Source organism: Sebastes fasciatus, chromosome 19 (genome assembly GCF_043250625.1).
Source record: "Sebastes fasciatus isolate fSebFas1 chromosome 19, fSebFas1.pri, whole genome shotgun sequence".
Classification (NCBI taxonomy): Eukaryota; Metazoa; Chordata; class Actinopteri; order Perciformes; family Sebastidae; genus Sebastes; species Sebastes fasciatus.
In genome coordinates, this window is record NC_133813.1 from 7,377,039 (window position 1) to 7,403,198 (window position 26,160).

Consider the following 26,160-nt stretch of genomic DNA (forward strand, 5'->3'; position numbering starts at 1 on the left):
GCTTCCATACAATCTTATCTTATTCTTATTTATTATACAATAAATAAATAAAAGAGATTATTCTGATGATTTGATGTTTTCTCTCAGCTGTAATTGAAGTGTTAAAGTTCCCAGTGTGACCAGAGAGGGCAGGAGAGTTCAGCTAATCTCTCCCCACTGCTCTGCCTCCTCTGTCGGGCTCCAGATTTACTACTCGACCCCCTCTCTCCTCCAGCTCCAGCTCCAGATCCAGACTTTACCTCCATCCTCTGTAGATCAATAGCTCTGTAGTCTGTCTGGGTCTCTCTCTCTCTCTCCAGCTGTAAAGACCTATAGAGAAGAGAGAGAGAGGGTTGACTCTCTCCCTGCACACTCTTCCTCCTCCTCTTCCTCCTCCTCCTCCTCCTCCTCTTGCGACCCTCTCCATCTCGTCCTCCCCGGCAGACGGAGCAGACCTCCGGGAAGGCAGCGTGGATATTTTAACCCTCCTTTTTTGCATCATCTGATCTGTGTGAATGGGAATCAGCCGCACCGGCACAGGAGTGATGGAGATGGAGACTCTGCCTTCTTCATAGTTACTGGAACTTATTTCTCATCCTGAAAAGAAGGAAACTAACATTTGGGATTTTTCTTTTCTTTTTTTTCCATCTTTTTGGGGATCCAAGAGGGTTTATTTTTGGGGAGAAGAGAGGTTGTTTTCTCTCTCCTCCTCTCTCCTCATCATCCTCCTCATCATCATCCTGACTCACCATCCTGTGGTGTTTTTTTCTTATTTTAATTTTTTTTTTAATTGACTGTTGGATTCTGTGGAGGATTTAAAAAAATAAAAATAAATCAATCAATCAGTCAAACAACCAGCAGGATTTGCTGGAGCTGCTTGTTCTGGAGCAGCATGGAGATGGAGGGCAGCATGGAGCTGGGTCTGGTTGGATGTATTGGGGATGTTTGGGAGGTGATGGTGCTGAGGAGAAGGAGAGGGAGGACATCAGGAGGATCCTACCTGCTGCTGCTGCTGCTCTGCTGGCTGCTGGCTGCTCACACCACCACAGTGCACGGTGAGTGGAGAAATAGATGCATGATTTGCCTCCAATCCTGCAGTGTGTGTGTGTGTGTGTGTGTGTGTGTGTGTGTGTGTGCATGTGTGCATGTGTGCATTGCGTCCGGTTGCCGCAGACCAAACGAGAATTGACACATTTGTTGCATCTCCATCGTTTACTGCTCTTTAAACCTGGACTCTCTAATAATATAACCTGGGATGAGTCGGGTCTGGCCAGGTTGAGCTCTGGTTTTAGAGGCTCTGCTGTGTGTGTGTGTGTGTGTGTGTGATCAGGCTGCAGGGTTTGACTGGGGTTTAAATGGATTTCACTGGGCTTCAGCAGCTCTGATCATGTGTTATAGGCTGCATGCTTTGAGCAGGTTTTTAGTGATTTCTACTGGATTTTTGCTGCTGTTTTTACCTTCCACACCTCCTATAATGTCAAATCCACTGGGGCCGATCAGGTTTAAGCTGCTGGTCTTACTGGGTTTTCTGTGTTTCATGGGGCTTTACTGGGTTTCACCTGATTCCTGCTAGTCTGATCATGGTTTCAAATGGATACAGCAGTCTGGTCATGCAGGTTTTACTGAATTTTACTGTTTTTTTTGCTGCTGTTTCACTTTCAGTTTCGCCCTGAATTCTGAATTGTCTATTTTTTTTACCCACATTTTGCTTATCTTTCATAAGGCTGTGCCAGATTTTATTTCTGTGAGCATAACCACGTGTTAGACGGCTGCTTTAAGCAGGTTTTAGTGAATCTTTGGGGGTTTTGCTGCTGTTTTTACCTTCCACACCTCCTATAATGTCAAATCCACTGGGGCCGATCAGGTTTAGGTCTTACTGGGTTTTCTGGGTTTCATGGGGCTTTACTGGGCTTCACCTGATTCCTGCTGGTCTGATCATGGTTTAAATGGATTTCACTGGGCTTCAGCAGCTCTGATCATGTGTTATAGGCTGCTGCATTCTTTGAGCAGGTTTTTAGTGATTTTTACTGGATTTTTGCTGCTGTTTTTACCTTCCACACCTCCTATAATGTCCAATCCACTGGGCCGATCAGGTTTAGGCTGCTGGTCTTACTGGGTTTTAGCAGGTTTTGATTTGCCTCGTGTGTGTTTCATTGGGTTTTACTGGGTTTCACCTGATTTCTGCTGGTCTGATCATTGTTTTAAATGGATTTTACTGGATTCAGCAGTCTGGTCATGCAGGTTTTACTGAATTTTACTGTTTTTTTTGCTGCCTTTTTCACTTTCAGTTTCGCCCTGAATTCTGAATTGTCTATTTTTTTAACCACATTTTGCTTATCTTTCATAAGGCTGTGGCAGATTTTATGTCTGTGAGTATTACCACGTGTAAGGCGACTGCTTTAAGCAAGTTTTAGTGAGTCTTTTGGTGTTTTTGCTTCTATGTCCCCCTCAGTTTCTCCCAGACTGGAAGGGTTTACACAGATACAGATCAGGTTTAGGATGCTGGCTCAAACCCACTGACTCTTTCAGGATTTTTTTGCTGCCTTAAATTGCTCCCAGAATGATGAGGTTTGGTTTGTCTGACTCACCAGGTTTGTTCAGCCTTTTAATGTATTCGCCATATTACACCTGCTTTGATCATGTGCTACAGGCTGCTGGTTTGAACACATAGGAGTGCATCTTACTGGGTTTTGCTGCTGTTTTACCTTCAGCTTCTCTTCAAACGACTAGGACTGATGAGGTTTAGGCTGCAGATTTCAGACAGATAAGAGTACTTTATTAATCCCAAAGGGAGGTTACTCTCTAGTCAAACCACATAAGAACAGAAAGCACTAAGAGCTAAATACTACCAAAAGCCAAATCATATAAAATAACCTGAGTATAAAAGCAGGGCCATGATCTTATATTGACTACACTGTACAATGATGTCGAAGATCAGTGGGTAATGTTGCATGCTGTACATGAAGGAGCAGCATTGTCCTAGATTATTAAAGAATTCACTTTTACCAGTTTTTTTTTTTTTAATAGTTGAACTGGTTTTATTGGGATTGTGTTGAGATTTAACATGTTTCTACTGGTTTTGGGAAGCTGCTGCTGCAAATATGCTGCTTTATGCAAATTTATGTATATATCTATTATTGGAAATCAATGAACAACACAAAACAATGACACATATTGTCCAGAAACCCTCACAGGTACTGCATTTAGCATAAAAAATATGCTCAAATCATAACTCAAAGCCAAGCAGGCAACAACAGCTGTCATTGTGTCAGTGTGCTGACTTGACTATGACTTGCCCCAAACTGCATGTGATTATCATAAAGTGGGCATGTCTGTAAAGGGGAGACTCGTGGGTACCCATAAAACCGTTATTCGATCGTTATTTAGCCCTCTACATGACAAGGTAGTATGACATGAATGGTACCAATGGATTCATTAGGTTTTCTAGTTTCATATGATGCCATATTATCTTCACATAGTCTTAAAACTGAGCGTGGTACAACCGTTAATGCATTAAAGAAATTAGTGTCGTTAAAACAAATTTGCATTAACTTTGACAGCCCTAACATACACACACACACACACACATACACACACACACACACTCTTTTCTTAAATAAATAAATGGTTCAGTCCACTTTAAATATCCCAAAGCACTGTTTAAGAATCACTTAATGTTTGTTGTTTTGCTTTATGATTTTGGTTATTAAACAAACAGACCTGGGAGCTGCTGGGCTGACTCTCTCTCTCCCCCTCTCTCTCCCTTTCTCTCTGCGTGAGTCTCCTGCTGTCAATAAATTATGTCCAAACACTTTAATTAAGCTAATTGGTGGTAGGAGAGCACACACACACACACACACACACACACACACACACACACACACACACACACACACACACACACTGCCAGATCAGCTGAGCGGTCCTCACTCAGTGTGTATGTGTATGGTTTATATTTCTTCAGCGGCTCGGCTGTAAAATCGTCTGCTGAATATTTCACTCTGACCCAGCATTCATCTGTGTGGATGCCATAGTGCACTCACTCACTGCTCCTCCCGCCTCATTCAGGCGACTTTCACACACACCGATTCAGAAATCTAAACCGAACAGCAGACAGAATTATTTTCTGACAGAAGCAGGTCCTGCTCACTTTCACAGGTGTGTTCAGGTGCTCTGTCTGCTTAAAGCAGAGAGCCAACAGTCTGCAGGTTATTTCACAGATGAGTTGCTCGACTTTACCTGAGGGAGAGTTAATCAGCGGGTAGAGTCTTCGGTTGGAATGGAAACCTGCAGGCTGTTGGTTCACCGTGGCACACGATCACGTGGACACACCCGGCTAAAGGCCCGGTCACACCTGCATTTCAATGGCGAAATCAATTGATTCCATTTGAGTTTAACTTTGGTGAACTTTCACATGCAAATTCACTCCATTGATTGAGAGCGAGTCGTCGTGACAGCGCTGAACTTTGAGGGTACGGAGAGTTGAAAATGGAAGGAGCTATCGTAGCTTATTAGTGTGTTGCACCATCCACTGTTGTGTGAATAAACAATGTGAACTTATTGTCCTGTTAGCTCGCTAACTGGCTGTTACTATGGAGAAAAGCAGATGGGACTGGGAACAGAATGGGCAGAGTGGTGAGCAGAAACTGCAGGAGCTGACACATTATTTTCATTAACCATTAACCTAATCATTGTCCTCACACTGGAGGACTTCACAATAGGGCTGGGCGATATGGAGAAATTCAAATATCACAATATTTTTGACCAAATACCTCGATATTAATATTGCGACGATATTGTAGCTGGTTGACTGGTTGGTTTTACAAAATATTTGCACAATGATAATTTTAATAAATAATCATCAGTAACGTGGATATAATGACTAAGTGGGTAAAGGCAAATAATAGAATAGTCTGGTAAGTTCAGAAAATTACATCACTTTACTGTAAAACCAGCCATATTACGATATTCAAAATCTAAGACGATATCTAGTCTCATAAACCGATAGCGATATGACATTGATATATTGCCCAGCCCGACCTCAGAGGTCCACTCAGTCTCTTGTCACCAAGAACTGACCCTAGACCCAAGTCAGGCCCAAGCCCCCAGGAAGTGTGCCAGGCTTTGAAGCAAAAAAACGGCAGTATTACAACTTCCGTGTCCGTCACGTGATGCCATTGGGCCCAAAAATACTTTTTCCCATACACTTACATTGGGAAAGAGATGTCTGTACCTCAGCGGATAATTTTTTTTTAAGGTAAATCAACTTCCCAGTTGGAACACTTGAATAGCCCTTATTTAAATCATCAGGTCCTAAAAGTTGTAAAATGCACTAACAGCCGAATCCAGAGTTATTTCCCTTCCTCCGTTCATGTGAATGAGACCCAGATTGAGGGCTGGGAGGCGCGGTTAAAAGAAACGCTACTGCGCCTGTTCCATGGGCCCAATGGATGCAGAAGATCGCCGGATGATCCAGGTACTTTATCACTCGGCAGTCGAGCCATTTTGGCTTCATGCCCCACTGAGCATCTCTCATAGGAATGAACGGAAGCCTGCCTCCAACGCTGTATCCAGTGTCTCTTTATACATCCACGGTCAGACAGCGTCCAAATTATATTCAGTCTAATCAGGTCTGATCTCAGGTGTGTGTTTCAATTAGAGCTATAAGAGGCTCATATTAGCTGATTACAGGCCGATAAGTAATGAGGAATTGCAGCACAGTAATAGATGCATACACCTCAGCCTTGCACTCATTGCAACCCATCAGCATCCCTCCTTCTCTGCTGCTGGTATTATTTCACTTGCATTTATAGGAACAAGGATAATAACCATTATATCCTTGACTGGACATTGGTGGGAGAACCTCGTAATATTGCAGATTGTACTCATGCATAAAACGAACACGGCGAGATCATTTCACAACTGGAAGTGAAAGAGTTTAATTCCCTTCATTATTGAAATGAATGAGCCTCATTCCTTGAGAAGCAAAGATGTCGAGAGGAAAGTAGCTGAGAGATGCCCAGAAGGTCAGCTTATTGTGAAAAATAGTTTAAAACTCTGCAGTTCCTTCTGCTGCCGGGATGTTGCAGTCTCCGCACAAATGAAGATGGATGGAGTGTTTGAGGAAGTGAACCACAGGTGAATGCATCATCTTTGTTTTCCTTCTGGTTTATTATTATTATTAGATTAGGTTATTAGATTATTCCCGGTGAGCTTTAACCTCCATGATTCATCATTAAACTCGACATGAGGCCGGTGAACCTGACGGAGCCGAGTCTCTTCTGCAGCATCGTCTTCACATTTTATTCACAAGCTTATATCATAAGCTGTCACACACTCTAGGAAACCAGCTTTCTATACCCTTCTTTGAGAGAATTCACAGAGTCACATGTAGCCCAGAGCATGATGGGTAAAATGCTGAACCAGGGCTGGTAAAGTCTAAATTAAATATACAATGCCTGAGTGTTGGGGATGATTAATATCCTATCTCCAATAGTATTTGAGATGCGTCACTCTGGACCAAACTGGTGGATGAATTGTTTGTGGAACAAAATAACAAGGCTAATACTCTACAGCCATGCTTACATCAGCATGCTCACAATCACAATACTAACATGATGTTTAGCAAGTTTAATGTTCACCACCTTAGTTTAGTGTGTTAGCATGCCAACATTTGCTAATTAGGAATGAAAAGTACAGCTGAGGCTGACGGGAGTGCTTTTAATTTTTGCAGGTTTTGGTCATTCATTTGGCCAAATTTGATGAAAATCCATACAATAGTAATTAAGAATTTTCACAGAAAATGCCAACCTCATGGTGACGCTAGAAGAAAAGTTGTTAGGATATATCTTTTGGGAACCATGACAGTCTGTACAGAAGTTTGGGCCAATCTATCCTGTAGATGTTGAGACCACATATCTTGAGGTCAGAGGTCAAGGGACCCCTTTGAAAATGGCAAAGCCAATTTTTCCTTGCCAAAATTTAGTTTGGAGCGTTATTTAGTCTATTCATCCTTCCCGACAAGCTAGCATGACATGGTTGGTACTAATGGAATCCTTAGTTTCATATGATACCAATATCTTCCCTCTAGCTTTAAAATTGAGCCCGCTACAACCTGAAAATCAAAAGTTGCATTAATGCGTTAAGGAAATTAAGAGAGTTAAAATGAATTTGCTCTAACGCATTATTATTGCGTTAACTTTGACAGCCCTAATTTTTAGACTTCTCAATGGGTGGTGTCCGTGTCTGCCTCCTCGTCTGGCTCAGAGACGGCCGCTCGGTGGGAGCCCCAACGAGCGCATTTCCTAGCTGAGACTGTGACCCCTCGCCTGGACTCCGCAATTTCCCGGGCCGTGGACTTAATGTTCACTATGTGCGACTGTCACCCGAGGCGAACTGTCCTCTGTGCAAGGGCTCTGAGGAGATATCAGCAACCCACCCAACCTGTCTTGAAACACGGACCTCTTTTACCATGCTTTTTATGGGTGTGACTTTTTGTCATCACCATTCATATCTATACAACCAATAACATCACGGTTAAATTGTTTACTCGAGCGCAACATTGTTTATAGATCTAACCTCTTCATTTTGCTCTCAAAGAGCACCAGATTGATGCATTTAACTTTAAAATATAAAAAATGTTGGGTGAAAATTCCTGTGTTTTTTCATATTGCAATATATATCGCAGAAACAAATTGTAAAAAAGTAATTTGGACCAAAGTGGTGGACCGACTGACCGATGACATTGCCAACCATAGCTTGGCTCAAAAAACAGCTTTAAAGCCATAAAGAAACACAGTGTCATCCTCAGGTTGCTGCTCATGTACTTACGACGCACATTATTGTTAATGTTACACATTATTGTTTCTGTTTTTGATGGTAGGTTTCATGGTTTCACGGGGCCTCGGGCGTACAGAGGTCTCGCTCTACCTTTAAAGAACCAGCAGCTCTAATAAATTCAGCGTTTATGAGTTGTTGTTTTTTTTGTTGTTTACGTTCACAATCCTCTTTCTGTTTATCTGTTGTTTTTATCCCTGAGTGCTTCCATCCTTCCCGCTCATCCTCTGTCTCTGTCGGCCTCTCTGGGTGAATATGTGTGCGTGTGTGTGCAGCCTATTGTAGGGGGTGTGGTCATGCTGTAGGAATCAGCTCTGTGTTAGTATTAAGAATGAGCAGATTTATCTTTGAGGCTTTTGTCGTTATCCAGCGGAGGATTTGTTTTCACTGTCACTACCATTCAGAAAATCTCTGTGTCTGTGTGTGTACATCCGGCTCAATTCTGGTCTACTGCCGACTCTTTGGTCGGAATATCACATGAAAACTTGAGCTACATTTAATATTCTATATATTAATCTAATGAATGGATCATATTGTATACTAAAGCCATTGTTATTTGTATTTTATATATCTTATATATGTCTGTCCCATCTCATTTTGTCTCATGTCATCTCGTCTTGTTGCCTGTTTTCCTGCTTCACATTTCATCGTCTCATTTCATCTCATGCTGCGACACAAACGCAGCTTCCTGGGGTTTAATGCCTTGCTGATGGGCCCCTTGAGCAGTAGCATCTCTTCTCCACTTAAACCACCAACTTTGTGCTCATGCATCAGCCTCGTGCTCGTCCTGCAGAATCCTACAGGCCCTTTAAATGAAATAGATGAAGGCTCCCTGCTGATCGATAGGTCCTGAACAGCCAGAGACCCTGTCCGTCTAATAGTGATAAGTTATTGATCTGCTGATGAAGAGTTTGATGATCACACACAGCTGACTACTGCTGGAAATAATTTTTTATCTTCCTGTTGATATCAGGGTATAGATTATGAGGCTGAAGGCTCATCGAGTTCAGCAGCACATAACCATCTTCCTTCCTATCAGTCAGTCCACCAAACGAATCATTTTCACGTCATATTTCATTAAACAAAGTATCATGAAGATACATATATCTAAAATAATAACCTAAAGGTTTAATTTTGGATAACATGAAACAGTAATACAATGTTTTCTTAAGATGAAGACATAAAAGGACACTCTTTTATCAGATCACAAATTTGTATCAATACAAACTGTATATTTTACATCTCAAAATAATGAACCCTTTTTCTTGTCATGTGAAAATATGTGTCTCTGCTTTGCTTTTAGAAAATGGAGAGAAAAGAGATGTATTCATAAAGAAAAAAACTAAAAACAGATTGTTATTTCTACCTCTGTTTGATTAAACGTCTTCAACCCTCTTCAAGGTTTTCAGCCAACAACAACAAAGAAACTCCAAACGCTGCAAAAGAAAAAGGACAAACAATGGAACGGGAGCGAGAGGAGCTAAATTTAATCAAGAATCACATTAAAGCTAAAAGCTCAAAGCAGTAAAACCTTTTCATTAATAAGCAGAGCTGAATAATAAAGTCAGAGACGATCCATTAGAGATACAGTAGGCTTTTAACACCAAGGAGATGTTAATTTACACCTCCATCCATCCACCCATCCATCTACCTATCTATTAATTGTGTATGGAGAAGAGAATACCTTGTGTGTATATGTATATACTCCATCTTGTTTGTCCTACATATACACCCACAGACTGATGGGGTGATTGAGCAGGGCTGGTTGAATGATGATTAAATTGACCCAGCTCACATCCAGAGAGGCAGGTAGAGACGTCTGGTGGGTCTACAAGATAACACGGAGGTTAATAACATGTATTAGAAGACTAATCTACACTTGTGACACTTAGTGGTGCAGGTTCCCAAACAAATTTGCTATTAATTGAAAACCTCACATGCAGCTTTTAGGCTCCCTCAAGGTCTAAAACTTTAGGATTTGGACTTGTCTTGAGACTTGTTGGTCTTGACTTGGGTCTTCCCTGTCTTGACCTTTATTGGTATTGCCTCGGGACTTGATTTGGAAAGTTTTTGGTCTTGACTTGGGTCTTGATCTGGAAATTGCTGGTCTTGATTTGGGACTTTTGGGTCCTGATTTGGGACTTTTGGGTCTTGACTTGGGACTTGATTTGGAACTTCTTGTTCTTGATTTGGGACTTGATTTGGAACTTTTTGGTCTTGATTTGGGACTTTTGGGTCTTGATTTGGGCCTTTTGGTTCTTGACTTTGGACTTGATTTGGAACTTTTTGGTCTTAATTTGGGACTTGATTTGGAATTTTTTGGTCGCTTTTTGGGACTTGATTTGGGACTTTTGGGTCTTGATTTGGGACTTGATTTGGAGCTTTTTGGTCTTGATTTGGAACTTTTTGGTCTTGATTTGGGACTTGATGTGGAACTTTTTGGTCGCTTTTTGGGACTTGATTTGGAACTTTTTGGTCTTGACCTGAGACTTGATTTGGAGCTTTTGGTCTTGATTTGGGACTTGATTTGGAGCTTTTTAGTCTTGATTTGGGACTTGATTTGGAACTCTGTGGTCTTGATTTGGGACTTGATTTGGAGCTTTTTGGTCTTGATTTGGGACTTGATTTGGAACTTTTTGTTTTTAACTTGGGATTTGATTTGGAATTTTTTGGTCTTGATTTGGGACTTGTTAATCTGACTTGAGACTTGTTGATTTTTATTCTGAACTTGTTGGTCTTGGCTTAGACATATAGCCACTAGAGCTGCTGCTCTGTGTTCCTGTAACAGATGAAGTGTGTGTCGCTGAGGTCTGGAAGGTTGATCGCTGGGCCAAATGAAAAAGACTCAGTGTGTGTAATCACAGCCAGGAGCGGCGGATTAATAGAGTGAACGAGTGAAAACGGCGTGCTAGATGCTGCTCGGCTCAGTTTAATTTGGTTTTTCACTGCTGTGGTGGACAGAAAGTAATTTACAAATCTGAAATAATAATTCAAACAGAAGCAAATGGAGCCTTTCCTGTGTGTTAGTACAGCAGACTTTCATTTATCAGTCAGTGGTCGACCTGAAGCAAAACACAGCTGAGTGAGAATGGAAAAGGACAAATATGACACATACAAAATACTCACATATACCCGTCTTTATCAACAAAACAAATGTCCTCAGTTCTCCTTTAACTAGCACAAAGTATGTTGTTGCCTATAGAGTTATTATTTATATACTGTGTTCACTGTCATATTTCAGATTTGAGTTATTTCTCTGACTCTGAGTTCAGTGTAACTTTAGACCAGTTGTGGGTTTTGAAGGGGAATATACTGTAGATGCTCAAACCTGTCTCAAAATTACATTCCCATGCAACTAAACTACATTCTCAATTACGTTTTGAAGGAAGCGTATTTCCTCCCGAATTCCGTTCGCAGTTTTAAATGTTTTGAACTTGTTTAACTTTGTAAATTGAAACAAAACAAAAAAAAAACTTAACATGATTCTCGATACCAATTCAATACCATGGTAAAAAACAAAATAAATCACATGTACTTCAAACTACACTCTTTCATAACTGTTTTTAACAGGTCATAATTCCCTCTCTATTATATATATTATATTGATGTGAAAACATCTCCTTCAAATAACTGGATTTATTCAAGTTTCTCGCCCAAAAACTACATTTTACAAGATTACATTTGAACAAATCATGATAACGTTATAATTTACCTTCGCCCAATACTCATTTTCACTGAATAGAGCCTGAATGCATCATAATGTAATGTATTGTAATCAATGGCACCTCCCGTTAACGTTAGCTGTTGGCTCCGTGCAGGACCGTGCTGCTTACCGGCTGCCAACAGCTAACGATAACTAGCTCTCGTGCTGCCGATTTCAACACAGATTTGTTGTTCACAATGCAGCATTATCAGGGAAAAAATAGGGTTCGTCCCCTGGACGTGCGTAGTAAGTTTACTACATCCCAAACACATATTCTATTGTCCCTGAGACAACAGGATGCTGTTAGCCACGGTACTGTAGAAAAAAGTGTACCGTCACGTTTTCAGAATATTGACATCAACAAGTTAGTTATCAGTTCTTGTGACATCCTTACAAGCGGCACCTTTCACATAAGTAACTGTAGGATCCATTGTAAAATGATTAATTGATTATTGCCGCTATAAAGATGATTAAGAATGCCAACAAAATACCCAGCTTCGGAAACAGTAACCCTAAATGTAGGTAGGTTCTTCCCTTCAAAATGTACATAATGCTCCCGAGTTCCTATAAAGGTAACAATAACAGTGACTTTCCACATGTTGACTGATCCTGAATCTGATCCTGCATGTTCAAAGATTTAGTCTGAGACGTTTCCAAAAACTGGACTCCAACTCAGACCAAACAAACTCTGACCTGAGTAAAGAAGCCGTGATTCATCCCAGCAGCTTTGGTTCAAAAATAAAAAAAAAACTCCCTTTTTGTAGGCAGTAAAACATTTCTGTTTTTAAACCAGAAACTGAGCGATGATTTTCTAAGCTGAATTTGTAACATTTTTAGCCGGAAAGTCTGTGTTTTAATTAAGTCTCTGGATGCATTACTCACATGGTTGGATGGGGAAAGAAAAAACAAAAAGACAAGTCTGTGAGTAATTTACAGAAAGATAATTTGTCTCGGCTCTGAACATTAGCGTTTCATTTACGTCTTGTGCTCTCTGCTGTCTATATTTAACATCAGCTGCTCTGCTCTGACATTCATACATTATTCATGTTGGGAACCTGCATTACCTGCCTGAGGAGCACTGCATCTCCCTCACCTTTAAATCCTCCTCATTAATACTCCTGCAGGCTTTTACATTAATTGGTTTTTACTTATTTTATTCCTGCCTGCTGTTTTTTATTTTTTTTATTTTCTGCTTTGCTGCTTTTTGTTGTGGGTGTTGTTGTTCTTTTGTCTGCAGAGAAATTTGGAGCTGATTAAAAAGTGGAGAACAAATGAAAAGGTTTTTATGCAGAGGCGTAGAGTTCTCTGGCCTCGGGATAAAAATTGTTTGTGTGCCGAGCCCCATGACACACACACACACACACAGACACACACACACACACACACACACACACACACACATACATACACACACATACTGAACATCTCCAGGACTTTCATGCTGCAGCTTGGAGCCACACACCGAGTGACATTAAGCCAACTTGATCTGTAAATCTACACTACTAGAAACTGCTGTTTTTTTCTCCCACAGAATTAAACTTTTCTGAATGTATCCAGCGGTTAAATCTGATAACGCCAGCATCCAGATGTTGGTTGTGATTTACAGTTTTGTTGTTTTCTGACAAAAATAGGAAGATTATGCTGATTTCTTGCCATTTATATGAATATTTAATATTTCTGTTTGGCTGGAAATCTTCATGAATATGACCTAAAAACAGTAGAGGACGCCCGTGCTTGATGTGGGCCAGTACTCACTGGTACAGAGTGCTGAAACGAGTACTCCATAATTAATTCTTAATTCTTAATAATTAATTAATCAATGTAATTTAAGATTCATATCATTTCAGTTCCCAAATTCCTCTGGAAAACAAACAATTTCGAGATGTCACCTTGAGCTCTGAAATTATTATTTTTTATTACGGCTGTCAATCGATTAAAATATTTAATCACGATTAATTGCGTGATTGTCCATAGTTAATTGTGATTAATCGCATTTTTGCAGACATTTTTTATCTGTTCGAAATGAAATTTGTAAAGTATTTAATACTCTTATCAACATGGGAGTGGGCAGATATACTTGCTCTATGCAAATGTATGTATATATGTATTGTGGAAAAATAATTAACAACACAAAAAAAATGAAAAATATTGTCCAGAAACCCTCACAGGTACTGCATTTAGCATAAAAAAATATGCTCAATCATAACAAGGCAAACTTCAAACTGCATGTGATCATCATAAAGTGGGCATGTCTGTAAAGGGGAGACTCGTGGGTACCCATAGAACCCATTTTCATTCACATATCTTGAGGTCAGAGGTTCAAGGGACCTCTTTGAAAATAGCCATTGCAGTTTTTCCTCGCCACAATTTAGCACACGTTTGGAGCGTTATTTAACCTCCTTCACAAGCTAGTTTGACATTATTGGTACCAATGGATTCCTTAGGTTCTTTAGTTTCATATGATACCAGTATATTCACTCTAGCCTTAAAACTGAGCCCGCTACAACCTAAAAATTGCAAGTTGCGTTAATGCATTACAGAAATGAATGGCGTTAAAACGAATTTGGGTTAACACGTCATAATGGTGTTAACTTTGACAGCCCTATTTTTTATCAAATTGTATATTATTAGTATATATATTGAATGAAAAACCATTCAACAGACTAACTGATAATAAAAAATTATATAAGCTTCAGCTAGGATACTGTCACTTCTGATTTTTGCCCACAGCTTCTTTGGTAAAGATGGTCCACACAAGTAACTGAGTAAACACAAAAGCAAGGGTGAAAATGTCCTTTTTGAAATTAATTCAAAATGCAAAAAAAATAAAAAATAAACCCGTAAGACTCTGACTAGAAGGAACTCCATCACCTGATGAAGGCTCTTCGCTTAATTCAGCTGTCATATACGGCTGCATGGTTCATATTGTTGGTTGTGCAGCGGGGAGCCGAACAGAAGAACTAGAGTCTGAACCTGTATCCAGAGGTGCCGCTGTGACTGGATTTAAAGTAGCAAATATATCATTTTCATTCTCCCCGAGTCCTGTTTTTGCCGTAAACAAACACGGCGATCAACCCGCTGAGGTTAGCCGATGACAAACGGAGTCGGCCATGTTTGGCTGAAATCCAGAGACGTCCGGGGCGGCGTGAGACACGATCACTTCCTGTGCAGCGCCGCAGCTCTCGCCAGATGAGATGAATCGCCTCAACTGCAGCAGTTTCCTCTCATAAATATTCATAGAGTGAGGGATGGCATCATGCGAGGGAGCGAGGACTCCAGAAACCGGTGAACCCTGAACGTTCGCCGAACACCCCCTCCCCTCCACCCCCGCCGCCGCCACTCCCTCCCCTCTCCCCCAGCCAGCAGCAGCACGCCACCCGGCACCGCAGCACAGCCAGCTGGATTTATAGCCACTTATAAAGATTAGCGATGCGTCCTGCATACAGCACACACTCACACTCACACACACACACACACGCTTAAACACAGAAAATGCAGTCTTACACACAGAACTGTTGTCAGATGAAAACCTCCTATCTCCATGATGTAGAGTCTTTGTTCTTACCTTTCTGAACACAGGGAATTCTACCACTAAGTAGGGAGATACAAGTTTTTTACCTGCTTGTATGTCATTGTTAAACATGACAAATGTTGCGTGCTGATTGGACACCTGTAATGTGCATATTTGTATGTGTGTGGTTGTTTTGTGTTGGAGGTGGGGGGCCGTAAGACCAAAGTGTTTCCAGACCAAATATATCCCAGTGTATAAATCCAACTGTGCTTCTTCATTCACACAGTAAACAAGCACCGAGTGACAATATTCGGACGAAGGGTGGACATTTATTGTTACAGACAAAGTTATATGAAGTGCTAATTTGACTTCCTGACTGCCAACGTGAAGAGAGACAGAGTGTGCAAATGAGAACACTGGCAAACCAGCTAGAGAGAGAGAGAGAGAGAGAGAGAGAGAGAGAGAGAGAGAGAGAGAGAGAGAATGAGATGTGAATTAAACAAAACTTTTAGTAACACTTTATAATACAGCCTTTGATTTACAGTAATTACCAATTAGATACGTACCTGTTCCTACTGACACTTAAAAGTCTCAGTTTAAAAAAAAAAAAAAAAAAGGCCAATTGTAACCCCGTTGTTCCCCATAGTCTAGATTCCATTATCTGCACCTACACTTAAGTGTCAATAGGAACTAGTGCTGTAACAGTCCGTGCATTCGTCCAAAACCGTTCGGTTCGGTATGAGACATCCCTGGTTCGGTACGCCCTGTTACCCAAACTTTCAAACTAGAGCGTGAGATCTACCCAGAAAGTTTTGGCAGCACACCAGTTGTTGTCTATCAGCCCGGCAAAGAACGTATATTGATAAGAAGTGAAAGTCGATTGTTCATTCCATTGCGACGTGAGCTGCCAGCAGCAGAACTACGCCTCCCTGCAACATCCGCCTACAAAGTGTCGTACAAAAGTAAAACAATACTATTATTTATTCTGTCATAATTTTTATGTTTCTACCGAAATGGCCTGTGTTGATAAATACAAATATTTAAAAATATGCATAATATACTATTTACTTACCTACTTATTTATTTATTTATTAAACGTCTTTGCCCGGCTGCTTCCCAGAGGAGCATAAAGGGAGCGATGAACATAAACGAAAGTTAGAAACATCCAGCTCACAGATTTTGAGAGCAATCTCAAACCTTTTCATGTCAAGGACCTCCAAAATCGATGTCCAATAGACCACAGTGTTACCAAACTCTTTAGTTTCATTACAAGCTTCAAATCTCTGCAGGTATATTTTCATAGAAATGAACTGAAAGCTGACAGGAAGGAAGGAGATCAATATCAAAACCTGTGGATGATCTTAAAAATGATCGGCAGAAATAGAAAGCTTGGATTTGTAGTTAAACATGATAAAAAACTAGCGGTATTGTCCTTTACTGAAGCTCTGAACCCGGCAGTTTGTCTCCTCTGTCATCCTTCCCCCGAGACATAAAGGTTAGGTGACATCACTGTGTCAGTCAGCTCGACCCTGTCACTCTTCATCATGACCCGGGTAGTGTCAGAGAGGTCGTGACCTTCGGATAAACCGGTTGCTGTGTATAAAAAACGGGAACATCTTCACTGACCTGGAAAACTTTCATGTCTCAATTTGTTTCAACTGAAACAAACTTCAGAGAAATGTCACATCGGTTTAACCAGCGACAGTCACACACACACACACACACACACACACACACACACACACACAGAGAGAGTCGGTCCTGCAGCTACAGCAGTGGGTTTCCTGCGCGTAACTTTCGGTCATGATGTTAATTCTCCGCCTGCAGCAGCGACGTCAAACTGCATCAGCAGCAAGAGGTGACAGCTCGGCTGCAGGATGACACGCCGCTGACATCACAGAATGATTCATTATTATCACTGATGATATTATTACTATGACTGCTGTAGTTTAAAAGTTTGTTTTAGTCGACCACACTTTGTCCCGAACAACCGGAACTAAAAACTGTTGTCTGATGTTGTGAAACTTCGTTTGCGGGAGATCAGCTAGATTTCAACTGCATCTCCTTTTAAGCTTTGGCACCGTCTCGGGCACGGAAACATGGGAGATGGAGGCACATCGATGTGGATATAGTTGTGTATTTAAACGTATTGTCTTGTTGTTGCGCAAGGCAGCCGGCAGCGTCTCTCCTCCTCCTCCTCTTAAGTTTTTGGCTCTGAATCAGACGTTTTAAATGTCTGGATTGGTTTTAATTACAGCTCCTGAACGCCTCCCTCTGCGACCCTCATTCGTATTCAACAAACTACCTTCATCTTTACAAGTCATTTAATTTTCCACCCAGACTTCAAATCACATTTATTAAGTTTTTTTTGCTTTCCCCTCAGGTTAAGATACAGAAAGCTGCCAGCGAAGTGATGAAACACCTCATGTTTTCAATGAAAATCTACTCATCAAACAGTCAAATTACATTAAATGACACAGATTTAAGTCTTATTAAACATGCACGGCAGGAAATCCAAGAAATCAAATCCTCTGAATGTTTCATTATTTACATTATTAGGAGGATTTGAACCTAACTCTGGAAAATTAAACTCTTTCAGTATTTACGTTATCAAGGTACGATGCCTCTTTGACTCATATCTCAGTCGGTAGATTTCCTTCTGACAGACTGGACGGACTAACAAGGTTTAGCGTGCAGACTGTGTCTGAGGCATCATCCTCCCACTCTGACAGCCGATTGGCTGCGGTCCAGGCTCTGTTTTACCCAGCAGCTCCTTTCATGTTTCTGTTTGAGACACATTCGCAGCAGGTGCCAGAGCTGATTTCTGCTTTCAAGTATTAATAATTAATAATCTGCCAATCATCTGTCAACAAGTCAGTGAATGTTGGCTAACAGTCTGTTAATCCGTCAAACCCTTGGGTCCAAAGCGAGATATCTCAAATATAAAATTAAGCATTGGGTTTTATGTCACCGCAGTGTGTCCCAGGTGGCGTGAATCATTTTCTTATCCTAAAACTTCCTTACGTTTTTCCATGAAGTTCGCTGGTACGAGTGTTCCAAGTTGGATTCAGCAAACCCTGCTGTTTTCAGCTCAGTGGATGGAGACGAGCACTCATTCGCAGGTTCGGAAACATCCGAGACCCCCGCGGGATGGTGGGTGATCCCGACTGACTTTACTGTCTCTCAGAGGCTCTAGCAGGTTCAGTTTTATGGCTAATTAGAGAGGAAATGAAAATGAGTTCTATGGGTACCCACGAGTTTCCCCTTTACAGACATGACCACTTTATGATAATCACATGCAGTTTTTTTCATGCAGTGTAAATGTGTTATTTCCGCCTATTCTATAATGATGTATTTGAATATTTCTGCATACTGGGGTCCCTAAACAGTCTTAGAATTGCATAAATTGTGTATCACTGTAAAACTGAGACTCTTGTGGATCCAATGAGCCCAACTGTATTCATGTGTGATGATGTTAGTCCCCATAGTAGCCATTACATATAGTGAGACCACTTTTTGAAACTTGACCTCACTGTATAAAATGACCTGTGGTGACCTCTAGGATAATCACAGCCTCATGAAACTTTACAGCCACAAACTAGAGACCTAGAGCATTCAGAGGATGGATGGCTTTCCTAGCTAGATTGACAATAAGGGGGTTTCTGAGCTGTTTCCACAACAGAAGTGCTCGCCATCCGATGATAGAAGAAGACAAAGAAAGAATAGCTTCAGCTTTTACTTTCTTTGTCCTCATTCCTACAGATACGTTTACGCACGACTCAATGCATGCACATTATCTTTACATTATTGTAAATGAGATGACTCATGATTTATTTAACACTGCAGATCTCACACACACACATGCAGACTGTAGGTTATGTGTGTTTAACTACAGCAGACATTAATGACTCTGTAACATATGCAGTGCATTATAATCAGACACTGAAAATAAATCCTTCTATCTACTAAGTGGAAACATTTGCATCCACGAATGTCTTTTCAGACAGAATGGGGTTGAACACTATACTGAGTCGGAAGATCCCTTTGCCTCATGGACCTGAGCTGGTCTTGTAGACATATGAGCCCCGTTTCCATACACATGCTGGCTTGGCTTGACTCGGTTTGACTCGGTTTGACTATGCCCGGCAGAGATTTATATCTCCATTACAACAGGGCTACCAGCGTTAAGGTGTGTCTTTAACTAATGACGCACTTGTCTTCGATGACGTTTAAAAGCAGTGGGAGGCTGGAGGCGAGTCGGGCGCAACTGGGCCCGACTCTGGAGATGGTCCATCCCAGTGCACATGCGCCACAACCCGGCACAACTCGGCACAACTCGGCACAACTCGGCGCGTTTAAACTGGAAATGGAAACACAAATCAATGCGACATGGTTTAAGTCGGCACGGCCAAAAGTGCCAATGAAAAAGCCCTAATGGAGTCCATTGAGGTCCAAGGGAGGACAGGAAGTATCAGGGATTGGTACAAATGTAACATACCCGCTATCTCGACAAAGCATGTAACAGACCGGCCTGTCCACCAGAGGATAGCGTGTCAGTGTCACGTTTTGCCTCACAGAGACGTGAATATCACATGCCTGTGGTCAAGTCAAGTTAAGTCAATTTCATTTGTATAGCTTAACAATCTGTTCAGGATATGAGACCTTCTGTCCTTTACAGTAAGACCCTCTAAGATAAGGAAAAAACCCTTTTGATAGGGTAAAAAGAAAACATATTAACATATTAATGTGCAGTACCAGCAGGGGGCCATGAAACCACTCACTTAGGATCAGGCAAGAAAAACACTTAGTTGGCTTAAGGGAAAATGTCATGGTTGGGCTTAAAATAAGTATGTTAACTAAGTAAAACACGTACGGCAGCAAAGTAACTCCAGTACAGGAAACACGTGACAAACATCATGTGACAACCGTCACTACAAAACACTGCACCTTCATGCAGGAATATAATATTCACGTCTCTGCGACACAAAACGTGACAATGACACGCTTTCTTCAGGTGGACAGGCGTGTCTATTACTCGCCTTGCAATGAGACTGGGCTGTTAGGTAATATTGGTGGTCAACAAAGGAAATATACCTCATCGTCTCAGTTATTTAGTCACAGTTGAGGAGGGGCCACAGAAACCGGCTTAATTGACCTTTTAACTCTGTGGAGGTGCAAACAAGCTAGTTTAGTGCACAGCAAGCGGTAGAGAGAGTAGAGATGAAATTAGAGAGGGATACAGACCTGCGTGTGTGTGTGTGAGTGTGTGTGTGTGAGTGGTGAAAGGGTTCGCCCTCATCTCCATGACAATCAACACTCATTGCCCCATCTGTCCGACACACACACACTTAGTGTTAGTCACACACAGTCAGGGGTCGTGGCAGATGTAGTGGGATTGAAGAAGAAAAGGAGGTCATTTCTGGCTTTTTGACTCGCGCGCGCACACACACACACACACACACACACACACACACACACACACACACACACACACACACACACACACACACACAGCAGATGGGCTCTTCTTAAAACAAAGACTGCTGCTGCATCCACTAATAAACTGACTGGCAGAGACGGGAGTGAGTTTATTTCCACATATCTGACTGCAGATGTTTGAATAGAAATTAAACGTTAAACATGGCAGCACGACTTTTTTATTCAGTTGAATAATGTGAGTGCAGGAGTAGAGGGGTGTCTCTCTGTCAGTCACAACAAACCTGCTCCCTTGACTTACATTCATATGGTCTTCCATTTATCAGTTTTATTGCAGCAAAAATAATTATAAATCATACTATTAATTAATGTGCCGACTAAAGAAAAGAAAGAAAAGAATGACTCATCCCAGTCCAAAATTTTCAGCTTTCTATCAAAGAAGGCAAAATAATCAGCAAATTCTCACATTTGTAAAAACCTGAACATATTTTTGATGAATTATCAAAAACTAAATGCTGATTAATTTCTTAATTAATTTGTATTCTTATCTGCTACTTGCAGTTTTGTATGTTAAATTCTTCTCTTACTGCTAATTTTCCCCCGTGCTTGTAAGACTGTTTTTATCAGCCCGTTCGCATGAAAGGCGTATAAATGGCACGATAATGTGCAAGGCGTTTAGCATGCAATAATAACGCCTTTCTTGATTTCCGTGTGCCATTTGTACGCCATGTATCCTGTACTGACTGCAATGTAAATGCATCTGCGTATAAATGCTATGGTAACAGTAAGTGAAGTAGTATAAAAAGTGAGAAAGACCACTTATGGTGGGCAGATTGATTGGTCCAACAAAGACCAGACTTTTAACCAGGAGACTCGTGTTCGAGACCGTTAATTCCCGGTGTTTTGTTTTGTAAGTAATGTTAATGACGTTTGTCTCTTGACGTTTGTCTCATGACGTTTGTCTCGTGACATTTGCCTCGTGATGTTTGTCTCTTGACGTTTGTCTCGTGACATTTGTCTCGTGACGTTTGCCTCGTGATGTTTGTCTCTTGGCGTTTGTCTCGTGACGTTTGTCTCGTGACGTTTGTCTCATGACGTTTGCCTCGTGATGTTTGTCTCGTGAAGTTTGTCTCGTGACGTTTGTCTCGTGACGTTTGTCTCATGACGTTTGCCTCGTGACGTTTGCCTCGTGATGTTTGTCTCTTGGCGTTTGTCTCGTGACGTTTGTCTCGTGAAGTTTGTCGTGTTTGACTTAGTTTTCGTACTTATTTTAAGCCCATTTTTCCTTAACCTAAGTAAGTGGTGTTCTTGCCTAAACCTCACTGCGGACGTTTCCGTAGCTTACAAATGACATGCAAAAATCGGCGTACAAATGACATGCAAAAAGGCTAAAATGCGTAGTCATGCCACGTGTTTGTCGTAATATTTGTACGCCTTCTCGTGAGACCGGGTTTGTTTTTATTGTCCTGTATTAGGTCTGGGGGTTATGGCCAAATTTATCACCAAGATAATTTTTTGATGGTCAATATCGATATATCATAATCAAAACAAATAAACTCATATGAAGTTGCCATTTTGCACATGCAGCACACAAGACGAGATTGTCTGTGTCAGACGTGTTCTCACCAATTAAAATACTCTGTTTGGTTGGACATGACGTGGATTACGCCGAGGTCATGTAGCCGATTCGTAATTTGGTCATAAACAACCGAGTTCTCTTGCCGTTCCTTGAATTTTTCCGACGATTTCAGCATCGGCCCTTACCGACAGAGATCTCCGAATCTCGTTATCTCTCCAGTTCTCAAAAAACACATTTTTGGTTGGCGTCTTCATGTAAATGACCCTCTTGATTCACCCTCGTATGTTTGTTTTCTTTTGGTTTCGCGCCAGCCGCATGGAAACATTATCAACACGCCCACACTGCTCGCTGTGAATTCTTCTCAGTGCACCAGGGAGCTGGCGGGGTAAAGTCTGATTAATGTGCGGTCCGAATTATTTGGACTTTTGCGTTCCCACATGCAGCTCCTCTGGGTAAAGTCTAGATAGGTTCAGGGTTAAAGTGCATGTGTAAAAAGAGCTTACGATTCCTTACAGATAGATTCGTAACCTGAAAAATTACCAAGTGAGCAGCAAACTGAGATTGTATTTTCGACAGTATCTATTAGCACCATGTCCTTCTCCGTTAAAAAAGCAACAAAGCAACAGCATGTGTGATCGGGGAGGAGTGTGTGTGTGGGTGGGGTTACGTTTAAGGTTGTCTATTCCAACAAGAAAACATTTCCTCAAAGAGAATATCTTATCAACAGTAAATCCAAGTTTCTACTTCCCATTGGTCAATGATCATATAATTCGTATTGCCAAGTCCGATTTTGTACACACAGGGCAAAAGAGAAGTCTCCTTGAACCAATAAAGGTTAAATGAATTTGAATGTTAGAAGGTGAGCTTCTTTAATCCTGCAGCTTATTTCAATGTCATCACTCAACATTTTAAAGTGGATATGATATCAGCTATCTTCATGAAAAGACTTCCTTGTGATCACAAGAAGACCTTTAAATGTTGATGATGATTATTAGTTTGGCATCTTGTTTCTTTTCGCTTGAGATTACAGGCTAACAGGATCAAATTGAATCCCCTTTTTTGTACGAACACAAAGAGATTAAAACTAAACGTGGTTCACATTCACATCACAGCTCAGCAGATTTAGTAATGAATAGAAAAGTGTTTGATTCTTGTTCTTCTGTCTCTACAGTTTCTTTTCTCTTTTCTGTTATATTTCAACCAGCGATCGCCTCGGGGGAACCTTTCGTTTTCAGATAAAAGTGCTGATTTTGGAAAAGACAGAGATTAAACTGTAAGAACGATGAGACAATCCATTTAATTTACTAAAAGTCTTAATGATGTGATTCTTCACCAGAGAGTAGATTTGTGTTCAAATCTTAATCAGTCATAATGTTAAAATACATTTGACAGTGTCACAGTATACTATGCTAAAGGAGATAAGAAAGGAAGCACTGAAGCACCTTTCCTCATCATTTAGAGAATTCAAACAGCTCTTATCGTGGCTGCTACTCAGATACTTCTGGATCATTTCACTCCGTTAGGAACCTTCCTAAGAGAAAAATACTTTTTGGCCGCAGCCCAGAACTTAAACACAAACTGATCTGACGAGAGAATGAAGTGCACGTGGAGAGACAGGCGGAGGAGCTGCAGGTGAGGGGGATGAGGTGATTAGGTCGAGGGATGGGCAGGGAGCTGATTGGCCGGGGAAAACCACTGGGAACAAGGAAGGAGCTGATTGGTTGGGAGGAACTAACGAGGCTGATTCAGAGCAGGTGTGTAGATGGGCACAGGATGGAAAGGCAGTACAGGAACACAGGAGGAAAAACACAGAAAACAAAAAGTCTGAAGGCATCTGGACACATACTGTGTCACATAAATATTATTTAGATAGTTAATACTTTGTCAATTGTTAATAATTAGTTTCTGGCCCATCTATCTAATATTTAAAGATGTTTTTACAAATGATTTCTTAAAGTTTTACAAATCATTTGGTATTCATTAACAGATACTTACTATAGTATATAAAATGTTATTATGTGTGCAACAATAAACTGTTAATAAATACTTCACTAATGTAATAAGTATGTAATTGTTATCGTCTCTTATCAGATATATGATTTATAAACTAACTTATTTCATATTACACAAACTAAAATAACTATTAACTAAGTTTAATTAACTATCAATTCATCATTTATATATGACGGTTGTTTTAAAGTGTTACCGGCTTCTTTTTGGCAATCAGAGGAGTCGCCTCCTGCTGGCTATTAGAAAGAATGCAAGCTTAACTTCCACTTCCACATTGACTTCACTTTTCAGACCCTGAAGTTGCCCACTGGAAAAGGTTCTGTAGTGTCTCTGTTAACACTTCAGAGCTGTAAAAAGATGAAATGAACGGTTTCTACAGCATCTCCACCACCTGCTGCTGTTTGATCAGCTGATAGAGATTTGATGTCATAACTGCTGCTTTATATTCTGCATTCACTCCGGCTTTCGCTGTACTTTTTGCCAGGTAACCAGTGGCACACCAGCGCCACCAGAGTTTGATGACCTTACGCACTGTATAATAATTAGGGCTGTCAAAGTTAACGCGATAATAACGCAGTTTTTAGGTTGTAGCTTGCTCGGGAGGAGGCTAAATAACGCTATAATCACATGCAGTTTGGGGCAAGTCATAGTCAAGTCAGCAAACTGACAGCTGTTGTTGTCTTGTCTGCTTGAGTTTGCCATGTTATACTTTTTTTTTTTTTTACCTGTGAGGGTTTCTGGACAATATTTGTCATTGTTTTGTGTCATTAATTGATTTCCAGTAATAAATATATACATACATTTGCATAAAGCAGCATATTTGCCCACTCCCATGTTGATAAGAGTATTAAATACTTGACAAATCTCCCTTTAAGGTACATTTTGAACAGATAAAAAATGTGTGATTGATTTGCAATTAATCACGATTAACTATGGACAATCATACGATTTATCTCGATTACATATTTTAATCGATTGACAGCCCTAATAATAATGTCCATGTCCGCCAATCTTCAACCTGAGCAGACGACTAGAGTAAGGGAAACACTGGTGTAGGTGTGCCGGCCCTTCAAACCAAAACTAAAGATCATTTAGATCATGAAAGGACACTAAAAAGGCACCATGGTACTAAATCACAGCAAAACCAGATCCCAACTCCGATTTGGCTTCAAGACGAGGTAATTTATGTAATATCACAATTAATTAAAAAGTTATTTTGTCCTTTCTTTTTTTCCTCTCTGTTGTAAAATAACATGATTACACACTGAGGATCGTCAGCCTGCAGCGGCACTCTGTTCCCGTGGTTTCATTTAACTTTTAATAAGTTGCAGTTCTGCTTCGTTATATCTGAAAACAGAGCTGTCTGTTAACCAGACTCTCTGTTTTACATCGCAAACACCAACTTTATCTGCCTCGAAGAAGCACGTCCCTCTCTGAATTATACCCACAGAACCTGAACAGAAACTCATGAATTTTTAATATCATAAATGTTACTTTACTTCTTTTTACCCTCAGTGTGCAACAGGGCCGTAGACTGTGTATGCAGTGGTTGTACATGCACATCTGTGCTTCTATTCTTGTGAGGACCCTCATTGACATAAAGTATCCCCTGCCCCTGGCCTCATTTTAACCTCAACCTAACTCTGACCTCCACCCTAAAACCAGGTTTTAACCCTCAAACAGTCGTTTGTTAAGCTGAGGACTGGACAGAACGTCCTCAAACTCAAACTGACCCTTGCAAAGATGGAAGTACAATAACACACACACACACACAGAAAAGGGAGGCAGCTGGACAATCGACATCTGTTCAGTCTTGTATAAACGCTGACACTCTCTCTAACACCACTGCTGTCACTGTGTGTGCGTGTGTGTGTGTGTGTGTGTATGAAGGATTAACTGTTGACTTGACTTTGTTTGTCGGTGTGTGTGTGTGTGTGTGTGTGTGTGTGTGGAGGGGGGTGTGGAAGGGGGGATTTGATGCCTATTATACTCATGTGTATGCATATGTGTGTGTGAGACTGTGTGTATGTGTATGATAGAACAATAGGGGCGGGGTGGCAGCTCTCAAAAATGTCCTTAAACAGTGTTGAGCCTCCGTAAGACTTT

The 26,160-nt window shown here is 40.9% G+C and overlaps 1 protein-coding gene across 4 annotated transcripts in view; it reads left to right on the plus strand.

Moving 5' to 3' along the window:
* Window positions 1-338: 338 nt before the first annotated feature.
* dcc (DCC netrin 1 receptor) overlaps window positions 339-26,160 on the plus strand; it is a 330,153-nt gene continuing 304,331 nt past the window's right edge. For 2 of the 4 annotated variants that reach the window (XM_074617404.1, XM_074617405.1), the window contains exon 1: window positions 344-1,034. In XM_074617404.1, coding sequence (XP_074473505.1) covers window positions 872-1,034 — 163 coding nt within the window. In that variant the 5' untranslated portion in view covers window positions 344-871. Of the gene's footprint in view, window positions 1,035-26,160 lie in introns of all 4 variants that reach the window. The other 2 variants (XM_074617402.1, XM_074617403.1) reach the window with 2 other exon arrangements.